Source organism: Fusarium pseudograminearum, chromosome 1, assembly GCF_000303195.2.
Source record: "Fusarium pseudograminearum CS3096 chromosome 1, whole genome shotgun sequence".
Lineage (NCBI taxonomy): Eukaryota > Fungi > Ascomycota > Sordariomycetes > Hypocreales > Nectriaceae > Fusarium > Fusarium pseudograminearum.
This window is the reverse complement of record NC_031951.1, coordinates 2732342-2744968: the sequence shown is the minus strand read 5'-3', so window position 1 is coordinate 2744968 and position 12627 is coordinate 2732342. Positions and strand designations below refer to the sequence as shown.

Genomic DNA, 12627 nt, shown 5'->3' with positions numbered 1-12627 from the left:
TGTTTTTTGAAATGTAGCTGCCGCTGCCGCAATCGATAGGCCAGCACTTGAACGAAGTGTAATACGTTTAAAGGTTGAGGAGAACAGTTTGGCGGTGTTGGAAGGGGAAGGATGGGGGAAAGAGAAAAATAGGCGGGCTGTCGCGAGTTCTTTATTCAAACAGACAGGAACAGGAAAGCGCCACTGCAGGTAATGTCAGATAAGTTGTCTAGTACAAGGGAGGGGCGGTAAAGAGTAAAAAAAAAACGGTCAAGTAAACTTGGAGCGACCTCGGAATGGGCGTCGACGTGGTTTGAGATGTGGAGTCTGGACGTATAGTTGCATGCACTTGGAGGCGAGGCAAAGTCAATGTAGATTTGACGATATGGAATCAATTTCGGGGCAGGAATATGATTGGAGCGCGGGACTGATCGGTGGATTTATAAGCCAACGGGGGACCCTTGCCAGAATGTTTAGTTAGAAGCTGCTGGATGACTTTTGACCTTGACCAGATATTTTTTTCACTACCAACCAACACATTTGCCTTCCTTTATCAATCAGTAGATTAGTGGCGTGACTAGCCAAGCCGAGTTATACCATGACAACCAAAGAAGCTAAATAAAATTGTTCAATTGATTCCTCATGATGACCAGGAACACGGTCTAACCAAGTTGAAAGCATATTGAAAAAGCAAGGGATTCATTGTGTCGGTGGTTGATCTAACTGTGTCTGTCTAGACACTCTATCGCTGTCCCTCCTCTGGACCAACACTGCCATCTCGCTTTCCAAATCTCGCTCCCAAAGATCCAATATCTCTCTTGAAGAACTTGCCAAAGTTTCGCAAGTTCTCGTTAATTGTCGCCTTTTCTAATCCCGTCTGTGCTGCTGTGCTCGTGCTGCTCTGGCTAATATCTCTTGCTGCGCTAAGAAGCTTCTCGCCAAGGGACCCTGCTTCAAATCTAGGACTGACTGCGGCAGCTACTGATGGATTCATGGTGGAAAGATGAGCAGTGTTGCCCAAAGTCATGGTCGTCATGAGAGGTGTCAGCAAGGGTGAGCTGGCAACCAACTTGTCATTAGTTGTGCTGTCACGATGAATGCCAAAGAGCTCTATCAAGTGGCCATGGTCCGTTTTTCGAACACCCTTGAGATCCAGTATCTTCTTGAAGTTGGTATCCGAGCGATCACCAATATGAATCAGATACGCCTGCACCAACCCTTCTGGTGGCGATGGGCGCACTTGAAGAGTCTTGAGCAATGGATCAAGTCGATTCATGCAATGCTGAACTCTCCGCACGAAACTCGATGGTGGAGCATCTTGTTCAGAGAGCGATGCATGATGCATGATCAACTTCTCAAACGCCTTGGTGAGAACATATTTGTCAAGCAACATCTAGAAATCCACTGTTAGTACATGCCTGACTCGAGCGCATGGAGTAAACTTACCTGTTCGGCGCCAACTTCGGATATAGGTCGGCATTGAATAATGCTATTGATATACCCTGTCGCCAGATGCTCCACCAAATTGTCACAAAACGCTCTGGCATACTGTTGTTTTGATATAATGGCCAAGATCTCGGCAGCTTTGCCATCAGCATGCTTTACCAACTCTCCAACGTATGAACTCTGATCACCAACGCTCTCCATGGTGCTCCAGTTGGTATTCTTCATCTCACGCCAAACGCCCTCGCAGTCAAGTTCGACGACGCGCACCAGAGCGAGAACAGATGCACTCGCTACACCGAGAAAGGCATCTGACTGCGATGAGAGATCAACCTTGGACACGAGTTCGCTGTCAATTCGCTTCTTGATGCTCTCCTCCAACTGGTTGGTGTTGGTATGCCAGAAGTCAGCCGTGTTTAACACCAGGACAACGTCTTGAAGTGGAGGGCCTTGAGCACCGCCGGACTGCAGTATATGAAGCAACACTTGTTGGGCGTATTCGTCGAGATATTTGGCCAATATCCTGGCGAGATCGAGAAGACGTTCGCTGGTAGATAGTTTGGCACATTGTGACAGCGTGAGTTTGTAAAAGTGAAACAACTCGATCGCCGAGGCAATAACAGCCTGTGGTGAGAACTCGTCATCAGGTGGTATAAGTGGCTGGCTGCGATATCTAGGTATCATCGCTGCCAATTGTCTATCTTGTGATTCGACCCATAGGCTCAGGTACGGCTCAAATGCAACAGAGATCATGCCATGAAAGCTGTGTGCCCTGTCTTCAACGGAGTTGATGGTGTCAATGCTGGCCCTTGAAGTTGTTGCGAATCGCTTCTCAAGACTCTGCTCAAAGTCCAGAGTCTCCTGTAAACAGCTCAATAGCAGGTTTACGTCGATCCTATTGCCGTCCGTACGTCGCATGCTCCGCTCCAGAATACCCTTGAAGTCATCACGAGTACCATCACAGAAAGCTGCTGCCAATGTCTCATTGGCCCTCCAGTGCGGTGGGAAGATCATCGAGTGCTCGTCATCATGAGACTTCATCATTCGTTTGAACCAAGCATATCGTCGTCCGATGTTGTCCAGGCTGCCTGCTTCGTCGTTGCCGCGGAATACCTGGCGGTACTCTCGCAATTCGGTATTGACATACCAATTCATAAGACGGGACTTGGCGGAATCTCCAAGAGCATCCATGACTAGACACGCTTCAACAAGCATGCCCCTTCGCGCACCAACTTCGCTTTTGGCAAACGCCATCTCAAAGTCCTCGCAAACCTGCTCCAGGAGCTCGCGCTGCAGCTCAGCTACACCTCTGCTTAGAGTCGCGATCTGTTCGATACTGCGATAGCTATTAAAATGCTTCATAAGCTGGAGAACAGCCTGCAAAAGTCCTGCGCACTCCCTGTACTGGCGCGTCTTGGCCAGGCCCCTGAGCTGCTCATAAGCCGTGGTCAGCATCTGCAGCCGCTTGAGAGCTGTCATGCTCAGTGTGAGGTTGCGTTTCGTTCCATCGAGTCGCTTGATGTCGGCCGTCATCAAGGTGATATTCTGTTCGGTCTCGATCGCACGTGAGCGCACCGTCTCGATCTTTCGGAATAGCTGGGCAAGCTCAGCTTGCGCCGACTGCATGCGCTCGAGGCTCGAGTCGGAACCATAGGCTTGGGTAGTCTCGAGAGTGACTATGTCGTTCGACAGCGCATTTTGGTGGCTTTGTAGGGATTTCGATACCTCGCTTATAGATGATATCGTCGATGGATGCGAGAACAGGATATTGAGGTGGTCGATCGGATTGTAGTCGACTATCCAGGAGGGTTCGGGTTAGCCGCCAAGGAACAAAGTAATCGAGCTTCACCACCAACTCACCAGCATCTAGGGCTGAAGGTTCTCGATAGTTGCCATTCATTATGACAGCGGCTTAGCCATTGACTATCTGGAAAACTCCAAAGATGATAAACCGTTGTTGCTCGCTGTGAGCATGAGCATGAGGAAGCTCCCTGCACGTGTCAAGTGCCATGATGGCCAAAAGCGGGTCACCCGGGATAAGCTGGAAATGCCACTACGTGGCTGAACTTCCCCTGAACGTTGGATAATAAGGTAAGCATGTATCAGAGTAAACACCATAAATTATTCAAAGACAATTCTTCAAAAAGTACAAATGTATTCAAAAAGTACAATGGTTTAGATGTGATTATCAGCGTTGCGAATAACCATGCTATGATCTTGCTTTGCATCAACAATCCCAACACATGATACTTGACTTTACTACGCAAATTCCTAAACCACGCTATGCTACCTATGTTGCTTTACGCGGCATATGAATGCGGCACGTGCCTCTCTACTCATCTACGAGCCCGTCATTTTCCATGCTTTCCTTCTCTTTCGCAGCAGGCTCCTTGTTTTTCTTTTTCATCGAGAATCGCCATGTTCCCATGCGGCCCTCCTTTGGTGCATCCTTGGATCGAAAACTGCCTTGACCAATCGACGGGCTGCTAGCCATGCTGTCGTAGCTACGGCCAAGCTGGGCCATATCTTCTTCAAGATCGTCAGCATCACCAATGCTAGAACGGTGCTCTGACATGTTCTTTTCAGAAAATGTGCTGCTACCAGGCCCCTTCTTAAACAGAACGGAATCCTTGCTCAGTCTGGAAGACAGTGTGCTGAACTTGCTTGAGCTTCCCTTTCTGAACAGCTTTTTTACCACACTGCTATCAGCATCCTTGTGGCTCGCAGTATTGTTGTCCGTAGTTGAGTTTGAGGCTGTCATGCCCAAATCCAAAGACTCATGGGATTCTGATACTGAATTTTGAGTGTGAACAGAATGTGCGTCACGAGACATTCGTGGGCTTGTTGGCGAATCATCAAGATTAGGTGGCACTTCGATGGTGGGGGTCAAAGCCTCTAAACCCTTCGTGCGACCTTCCTTGGATTTACCGCGCTTTTCTCTGCCCTTCGATCCCCTGTCTGGACTTGCATCTCTATCTCGGCGGCTGAAGAAAGAAGGTGTCCTAAACGTGGGGGCCGCAGGGTTGAGATTTCGGCTCATTGACGCTCGGTGACTTGGAGGACGTGATCCGATGACACCCACTTGGCTAGGTGATGTTTGAGGATTGAGCAGGTCGTCATCGTCAAGGATTTCATCGTTGGCTGTTGCAAGTGTTGTCTCAAGCACGGTCGGGGCTGCACCAAGTGAAGGTCGGCGGGATGGGTTCCTCGAAGACCAACGTCCTTCATTCGGCGACCAAACTCGGTTCTTGGCTAGCATGGAGAAGTCACCAGGAATATTCCAGATAGAGCCACTGTCGGTCGAAGGCCGGGGGAGGTCGGTAGATGCGATCGATGCAGGCCGCGAGTCTGGAGATTCGTTTTCTCCTGTGAGGGCTCCGGCGCTGCTGGCAAACGGGTTGAGCCTTCGAGCAGAGAACGGCCTGGATGTAGGGCCCATGCTCGTCCTGCTAGGTTCTGCCCCCGAATGCCTGTTCATCCATGAGAAACTTATTCTGCGCTTGTTGCCGGGCATATCATGATCGTCAGTGCTTCGCGGGAACGATTGGCTCTGGCCGGCCTTGAGACTGCCAATCGCGGGTCCTTCAACATCTGCTGGTTTTGGCCCCCTGCTGCGCTGAAAGTTAGACAACAAGCTAGAAAGCCTGTGACTCGATGGAAGAGGTGGCTGCTGGGGAGATGAGTTGATGTTGAGCGATTGGGAGTCCATGTCGTTGTACTGGGGAAAGGGCAAGTTGTGAGATGAACCATGAGGGCTGGAAAACATGTTTAGGGAGCGGCCATCCGATGATAGTGGCGATTGCGGATGGTCCTCTTCTGCAGCTGTAACAGATTCCGGCAAGTACTGGTTTGGGAGATGCTCTGCAGCATCCTCAAATGTCTCGTCAAAAATTCCTGAGGGGATAAGAGAATGCGCAGTAGGGCTGAGAGGTCCGGCATTAGCCCTGAAATCGGCTTCTGACTGATGGTCGTCAGCATTGTCGGCCGCATTGTGATCCATAAACAATATTTGACCGAATCCTGCGCGACTGAATCCAGAGAAAGAGTCGTCAGGTGGTCCAAACTGGTTGTGCGGTGGCGAGTTGAGGTGGGAAAGCGAGTCGAAGTTTCCACTGTCTCGGGGGTCCTGAGGAGCTCCCGAGGGCTCGAACTCCATGGCAGTAGGGTCTGGCTGGTTGTTGTAATAGAGTCCCATGTGTTGCAGTTCCTCCCTAAGATACCTAATCTGCTGATCCAGATTATGTTGCTTCTTGGTTTCTGCTACCAACTGATTGTGCAACTCTTTTCGCCTTGCATCCCACTCTTTCCGTACGATGATATCGTTCTCCTTCCACTGCTCATCGTCGGCACCGGGAAGTTCTTCTCGGGTAGCCTTTAGATCCTGGAGTTGTTTTCCCTTCTCCTTAAGCTCAGCTTCCAGTTCCGCGCAATTCTCTTGCAGTTCCGCATTAGAATCATCAAGGTCTTGGCCATCCTGGTCTCTCTTCGCTGCCAACTCCTTCTTCTGAGCCTCGAAGCCTTCTCGCTCCTTCTTCATCCTCTCTATGTCGTTCTCGAGCTTGGTAGCAGTATCTCGGACTTTGGATTTCTTATTTTCCTTGTCCTTTAACTGCTGCTCCTTCTTCGCCCGGTCTTTCTCTGCCGCACGCATCTGCTCCATGGTCGTACGAACGTTGGCCTTGAGCTGTGCAGTCTGCTCCTCTTTCTCCTTCAAGGCCTGTCTTTTGGCTTCCTTCTCTTGCTTGAGCTCCTCCTCCTGCTGCTGGAGTTCGGCTTCCTCCTTGGCATATTGGGCAAGGGTTTCGTCAACCTCCTTCCTGGTCGACTCGAATCGGCGGTTCAGTTCGTCAAGTGACAATTCCGGGCCATCGACGAGTGGAAGTTTAATCTGAGGTTGATCCATGCTAGCAACGGATGGTGAGTGTCGTCGGTTGACCGTATTTCGTCGCTGGCTTGGAACAGTGGCGGTGACATCAGACGTAGACGCATTGTTGCCGTCAAGGACCGGGGCCGCCTCGACCGTTGGCACTGGAGGCTTCTTTTGCGAATCCGAATCGTCATCTTCGTCGCCATTCTTGGGGTGAGGGTGGTCATTGTTGGCAAAGCTGGTAGGCAAGCGTGAGTTACCCAATTGAGGTCTACCATCTTTTCCGAAAGTCCGGAGGCGTAGGACCTTGCTTCCGGCTTGAAAATTATTCGGGCCGACAGCAACGACCCTTATGTTATAAAAATGATCTGGTTTAAGACCAGTTACAGTTATTGCGACTTCATTTCCAGGTGAATCACCAACTGTACGCCAATCGTGTTAGCCAGGTGCCATTTGCCCCATTCGTGGGGTCAGTGAGTATCTTGACAGTAGGACCAACCATGAACGCCATTGACTTGAATAGTGTATTTTTGTACCGGTCGATTACTGGCTGGACGAGTCCAACTCAATGTAGCAGCATCGGATCGAATGCCAGCGAGAGAAACATCAGGAGGTTCGGGTACGTCGACACCGAGAATGTTAATTAGATCTGGAACAGGCTTCCATAATGTCTGCCACGAGCGATGCAGCAGCCTAGAAGAAAGGAGGCAACTGGTCAGCGCGATCCAAAACAGAGGGGTCGTGTTGTCGAATTCGACAAGAGGGGCAGGGGCAAACTCACCAAACGACAGCACCAAGTGTCAAGACCATCTTGAAATGATGGATCAGAAGAACATGGATGCGGAAATCAAGCAGTGCTTCGATCGTGGCCGGAGAGAAGTATTCGAGCAGGCGACGAGTATCGATGAGGACGGTGAGGCTGCAGAGGAAAGCGTAGAGCAGGGCCTTCTGGTAGCTGGCGCGAGGGCTATAAATCCACCAGAAGCCAAGTACGCTGAGGATGAGAGTAGTCAAGACGGGCAACTCCCATGACATGTTCTCAGCTCAGCGCGGTCTCAGTCTTGAAGATGTTGAAGACCGAGCCAATCGTCCAAGAAGAGTCCAAATCTATATCCAGATCCAATTCCAAGTCCAGGTTGTCGTGTGGGAATGGATCCTCGAGACAGATGCCAATGGCAACAGTAGTAGGTGGTTAGTAGTTTTTGCCATGTAGCCATGTCATGTCGTATCGAACTAATCCGGTTAGCGCTCTCGCTCAGTCAAAAGTCACGGGCTAAGGCGGAGCACCATTTATGCACGTTGTGCATTGAAGAGCGTAGCAAAACGGTATACTGAAACGGCGTAGCCGTTGGTACCGTACCAATTAGCACTGACAACTCCCCCTATGAAGCGACTCTTCTTTACCTACGCAGGCTCATAGCAACCTTATTCTCCTTCAGCACAACAAGAGAAATACCGAAATACGAAGCTTCCTGTCCGTCAATTTGCCCAGGCCCTGGTTCTTGTTGCTGATACCAATCCTGGCTACAACAACACAATGCCTGACAGCCTTCGACAGTTTTGGTGCACAGTGTTTGATCTCAGTGCTATACATATCTTCAACACGGCACATGCCTCTATCTATTGAACCCAATCATCGCGGAACAAGACTCCTATCCTCGGCTGGGCGCGCTAGGCTTTACAGAGAGAAGCCGCTATCTGGCAAGCAGATGATCAAGCGCTTTTCATTTCCGGCTTCAGGGGATTAAGAAACCGCAAGACATTTCTTCCAGCCGAATAACGGTGCAGCATCATCAAGGAGAAGCCCGCAAAACTTACAACCGAGGCTCTTGAAGACTATCAGCGCCTTGCGAAGGCCAATTATGTCAGACTGGTCACAGCGGTTCAAGGCCGATATAGCGATCTCAAAGACTGGTTGCCCTTCATTGGCCAAGTGCAAGTCGTCCAAGGCCACCGAGAGATTTATTGCCACGACTTGTCGCAAGGCTGGAGAGCGCGTCAAACCTCTGGTGATGATATTTCTCAAGATCTTTGTTGGCATCTCATCGACGCAATACTCGACGTATTAGTATTTTCACATCCTGTCAAAGTCGAGTATGCTCAAGCACCGGTAACCAGATCCCATCAAGAATATGATGCTGTAGATACCTTTTTCGGTTCTTTCGCTTGGAAATACAACGCAGAAGACGCTGGAATCCCTTACTTTGTCAAGGTTATCAGACATGGCATGAGGAAGGCCGATACAATCTTGATTACTAGCAGTGATGGCCATCTTTCCGCAGATGGTAGCTTGGTCGCCGAGTCACTCAGACCATCCAATTTTCACCATCACGACCGCTGCAGCCCTGCTGTGAATGCAGATGCCTCTCGACGCAATAGAGAGCCCCAATCTCATCCCAAAGGCCTTGCCTTCGAATGGCCAATAGTCACTCCCAGCGTCCGTGAAGCAGTTTCGCAGCAGTTAACCACAGCTCTTTCCATCCATGGCAATGATGGCGTCTTTGCTGAGTTCAAACGCACTAAGTGCGCTGTTCTACGGGGCGTTGCTTTAAATTTGGCGACAAGGTTCATATCATCCACCAAAAGCCCAACCTGTAGTCTGTCCCAAACTTTGTATGACCCTGACGTGCCGTGATTTGAGGCGAGAGAGCCCGCTCAAAAATCCCAGCCCAGACTGTCCCTTTCATCCCGCAATCCTCAACGCATTCCCAGATTTAGGAGATACACGGTGAGTCTACCGAGCAGACGCAATGCGCGATGCGGGCTATTAACATGTCATAGCCCCTAATACACCTCGAGCCGAAATGAACTTTCTCGGCCTGACTGCCATCGAAGCACAAAAACGCATCGACTCATGTGCTGGGCCAACAGTCCACAAGATCACAGTCGGTGCTGCTGTTCTACGCAATAGCTATGACCCACAGAGAGACACTCAAATTCTGCTTCTGAAGCGTAGCGCTCGCGAGAAGTACTACCCGAATGTGTTCGAAATTCCTGGCGGCAAGGTCGACACTGGTGAAACACTTCTTGCTGCCCTAATACGAGAGGTCAACGAGGAGTCAGGCCTAGCGGTCTCTAGAATCCTAAAGCCTCTTGCTACATTCAGCTACACCACGACAAAGACTGCAAAGGGTCCCATGACTGGTGATGAGCAAATCATTCATCGCTACGCCCGACAATTCAGCTATGTTGTCACGATTGAAGGCGATGGCTCAGACTTCTGCGTTCATCAGGCAGAGCACTCTGAAGGGTCATGGTTCAGCGTCTCTGACCTTGCAAACATTCCAATGACAGATGAGATGAGAAAGCTTGTTGTTGAGGCACTCTCAGAAAATAAGGACTACACAGACAATACCTCATAATTCCTACAACAGCGATGGCGAAAGAGATAGCGAGGCAGTATGTCCGAGGGAATTGAGGAAGGCGAGAAGAACAGTGCTATTATAGTTACTTTGCGACTTGTTGCATATATGGATGGCATATAGCAAGTGGCATAATGCTACTACAGCGTAAAGTTAACGGAAGTGACTCTGAAGGTCCTACTACTTGCCGTCTCCGTTTTGCTTACGGTAGTAGAATTACGGAATGTTCAGCAAGATTTATGCAAGTTGGGTCAAGTTATGTACGCTATACTCAGGCCAAAAGTATCAACGCGCTCCGGCAGTCGTCTTGGTTGCAGCCACAGGGATGCTCCTTTCAGGATTACAGTGTTGCTGGTTGAGAAGACACCGTGTTGTACGTGTCATCTGGGGGTTCACATTCGACAATTTCACTCCATGCTGCTTTCACAATTCGTCTGATTAGGACAGTTATCCCTTTCTTGCATACACTGTATTTAGCAACGGTGTGCTCCCGCCTCAGTTTCTGGCATCTTTGTTTACGCGAACAATGTTAGGTCGCATTTACGATCAAGCCTCACTACTAGTGCTGGCGAGTTGGTATAGCAAAAAATGTCACTAATGACGCTTCCGGCAGAGCAGTTACACCTAGGACGGAAGGCACAATGGCTGGCTTCTTAACGGCTCTTTATGTAGGTAGCTTTCTGCCGTTTCGGGCATCTTACAGATAATTGTGTGAAGGCGTCGAGATGCACGATAGGCGATTTCCACACGAATCACTGAATACATCACACACGCGACGTTTACGAGAACAAGCGATTGGTTCAGGATCCATATTGATCAGTACAGCGCATATCTATCTGCGAGTGATTTGATAAAAGCGACGAAGTTAGTTGGTCAATTTATTAAAACCCGAACTTCAAGTTGTTTATGTTTCTACCCTAATGTTCGAGTTCAACTTTCTGTTACCCACTAGACAGCCTTGACAGCAAGTGCCGGAGATCGCCTCAATTTCAGCTTTCAGGGCCTTTTCCAGGTTGGTGTCTAGCGCCTGGGCTTCCAGAAATGCATCAATATTCCTCCGAAAGGGCTTGTTCACCAGTTTGGTGGTGTCATCCCTGTTCAAATGGAACGGACCGATATTAACTCTGGGCGTCTCGTGCGGAAAGCATGTGAAGCCGTCTGCACCGAGCATTTTACACAACAAACATCAATATGTTTCTGCGTTCCTAGCTTGCCATGCAATTATGTCTTTAGCTACTAACCTTGAATGCTGGAGACTTCAGACTATCTGTCTTTAGTAGTCCTTAGTAGCTTTGGCTGCGAACAATTGATGGATCAATGACATCAACGTCAATTGGGCAGAGTGATATCAACTATTATACACACTACTCTTGGCTAAACGACTGTATAGATCAAGGAAACAATAATCATGAGAATTAGGTCATTCCAAATGGATTGCCATTACGAGTTATGACTCAAAAGGCACTGGTTTAGTAGCAATGAATCGAGTGTCTGCCTCGGAATCGTCTTATTCATGTGCAGATTCACTCATCTCCACTGACTCTTATAAAATGATTGACAACCAACGAAACTAGCCTTTGAGAGCTACTGCATCCCAAAAAGAGTTCAAGACGGTATGCATGTCTTATTCAATGCGAACCGGTAGCGGGATGCATGATTGGTATGTAGGTATGCTAATTCAATGCTTCTCTACATGGTTGATAGTTTGAATAGGGTAAACGACTGTCTTGTGACTCCCTATACACTATACACATGCACAGGTTACTAGACACAGTACTAGGCAGTCATGACAGCCCGGCTGAAACTACTATAATTACACATGTAATTATTTTTCGTTCCCTTGTAGTCGTACATGGAATGGATATAAAATAACCATAATCCTAGCCCTGTCCTATGGGTCTTGTCGACTACCTCGGCTGATCCAGCGGTCAAGAGTACCTATCCGTGTAAAGCATATGATGAAAGAGCGCAAAAGAATGACTAGAAAATTGTTCAAAATCTTCTCCAATTGAGATGGGATAACCAAGAACGAGGTCGGTAATCTGCCAGACGATGACCATAGCCAACGCCAACCTGACGGAGCAAAAGTGCCGAGCTATAAATGACTGGTAGTCATGTGCAGTCAGATTCTTTGTACCAAGCATGGATATGTTCTACATGGGTAAGCATGGGACAGCACTGTCTATGCATATCAATTGTTGAACAAAGTGCATCAAAAATATCCCCTAACGCTGCAGCCTATAGAGTCTTGTCCAATTCTCAGCAACCAACAAGACGATCAATGGCTCGAGCAAAGTCAATTCTTGTGAATGACGCGCTCGACTATAAGAGTGCCTGTCCATCAATCAGGTTTACAGGACTATTTGCAAGGCCAGAAACCACCCGAAAACCCGAATGATTAAGTCTCAACTCGGCAGCTTTGGCCGCATGAGTCGTCCATGTGATAGATTCTGCTGGGGCATCCATCATGATTCTGGCGGACGTCTAGACCCCTGCGAGCTGGGGTAGTGTCTTTGTACTAGGTACGACAACGGGCCATGTTGGGTGGAACGCCCCTCAACGTGTGTACCTGGGTTTTCTTCTGTAACAATGGCTTCGTCATTATTTGTTGTTTTATACGGTATGTATGCTGAAGCTGATAGGCTTCTTTTTGCTGCGTCGCAACAGTTAGAGTCGCATCAGCATCATATATTTGTTTCGTTTTTGACATTGCCATCAATCATCTCGTGTTCACTGTCCCAAATAATCTCTTCTTCTTTTTCCAACCTACCAAGTTACTGAACCTCTCCAACTTTATAGTGACGTCTTCACCTGATCTAAAAGACTGGGCGACTGGGGTAAAAAGAAGAAAAAAAAGAGAACCTAGGCCCGCTAAACCACAAGCCAGCGTCCTGTTGTAGGTACTCGGTACTTCCGTCCACTGGCTCGAGCGAACTGCTCCCCCAACAATCCGCATTCCATTCCGTTTTCTTTTCT

The 12627-nt window shown here is 48.8% G+C and overlaps 3 protein-coding genes across 3 annotated transcripts; 1 reads left to right on the top strand and 2 right to left on the bottom strand.

Annotated features, from left to right (window-relative positions):
- Window positions 1-721: 721 nt before the first annotated feature.
- FPSE_11646 (uncharacterized protein) lies at window positions 722-3322 on the bottom strand (the record flags this gene model as incomplete). Its single annotated transcript, XM_009264763.1, has 3 exons — window positions 722-1372; window positions 1426-3218; window positions 3283-3322. The coding sequence occupies 3 exons, from the start codon at window positions 3320-3322 to the stop codon at window positions 722-724; spliced, it is 2484 nt and encodes an 827-aa protein (XP_009263038.1).
- Window positions 3323-3754: 432 nt separating this feature from the next.
- FPSE_11645 (uncharacterized protein) lies at window positions 3755-7324 on the bottom strand (the record flags this gene model as incomplete). The annotated part of the gene is made up of 3 exons (XM_009264762.1): window positions 3755-6711; window positions 6789-6982; window positions 7071-7324. The coding sequence occupies 3 exons, from the start codon at window positions 7322-7324 to the stop codon at window positions 3755-3757; spliced, it is 3405 nt and encodes a 1134-aa protein (XP_009263037.1).
- Window positions 7325-9093: 1769 nt separating this feature from the next.
- FPSE_11644 (uncharacterized protein) lies at window positions 9094-9651 on the top strand (the record flags this gene model as incomplete). The annotated part of the gene is made up of 1 exon (XM_009264761.1): window positions 9094-9651. One exon carries the CDS (start codon window positions 9094-9096, stop codon window positions 9649-9651), a length of 558 nt encoding a protein of 185 aa, XP_009263036.1.
- Between the last annotated feature and the right edge of the window lie 2976 nt (window positions 9652-12627).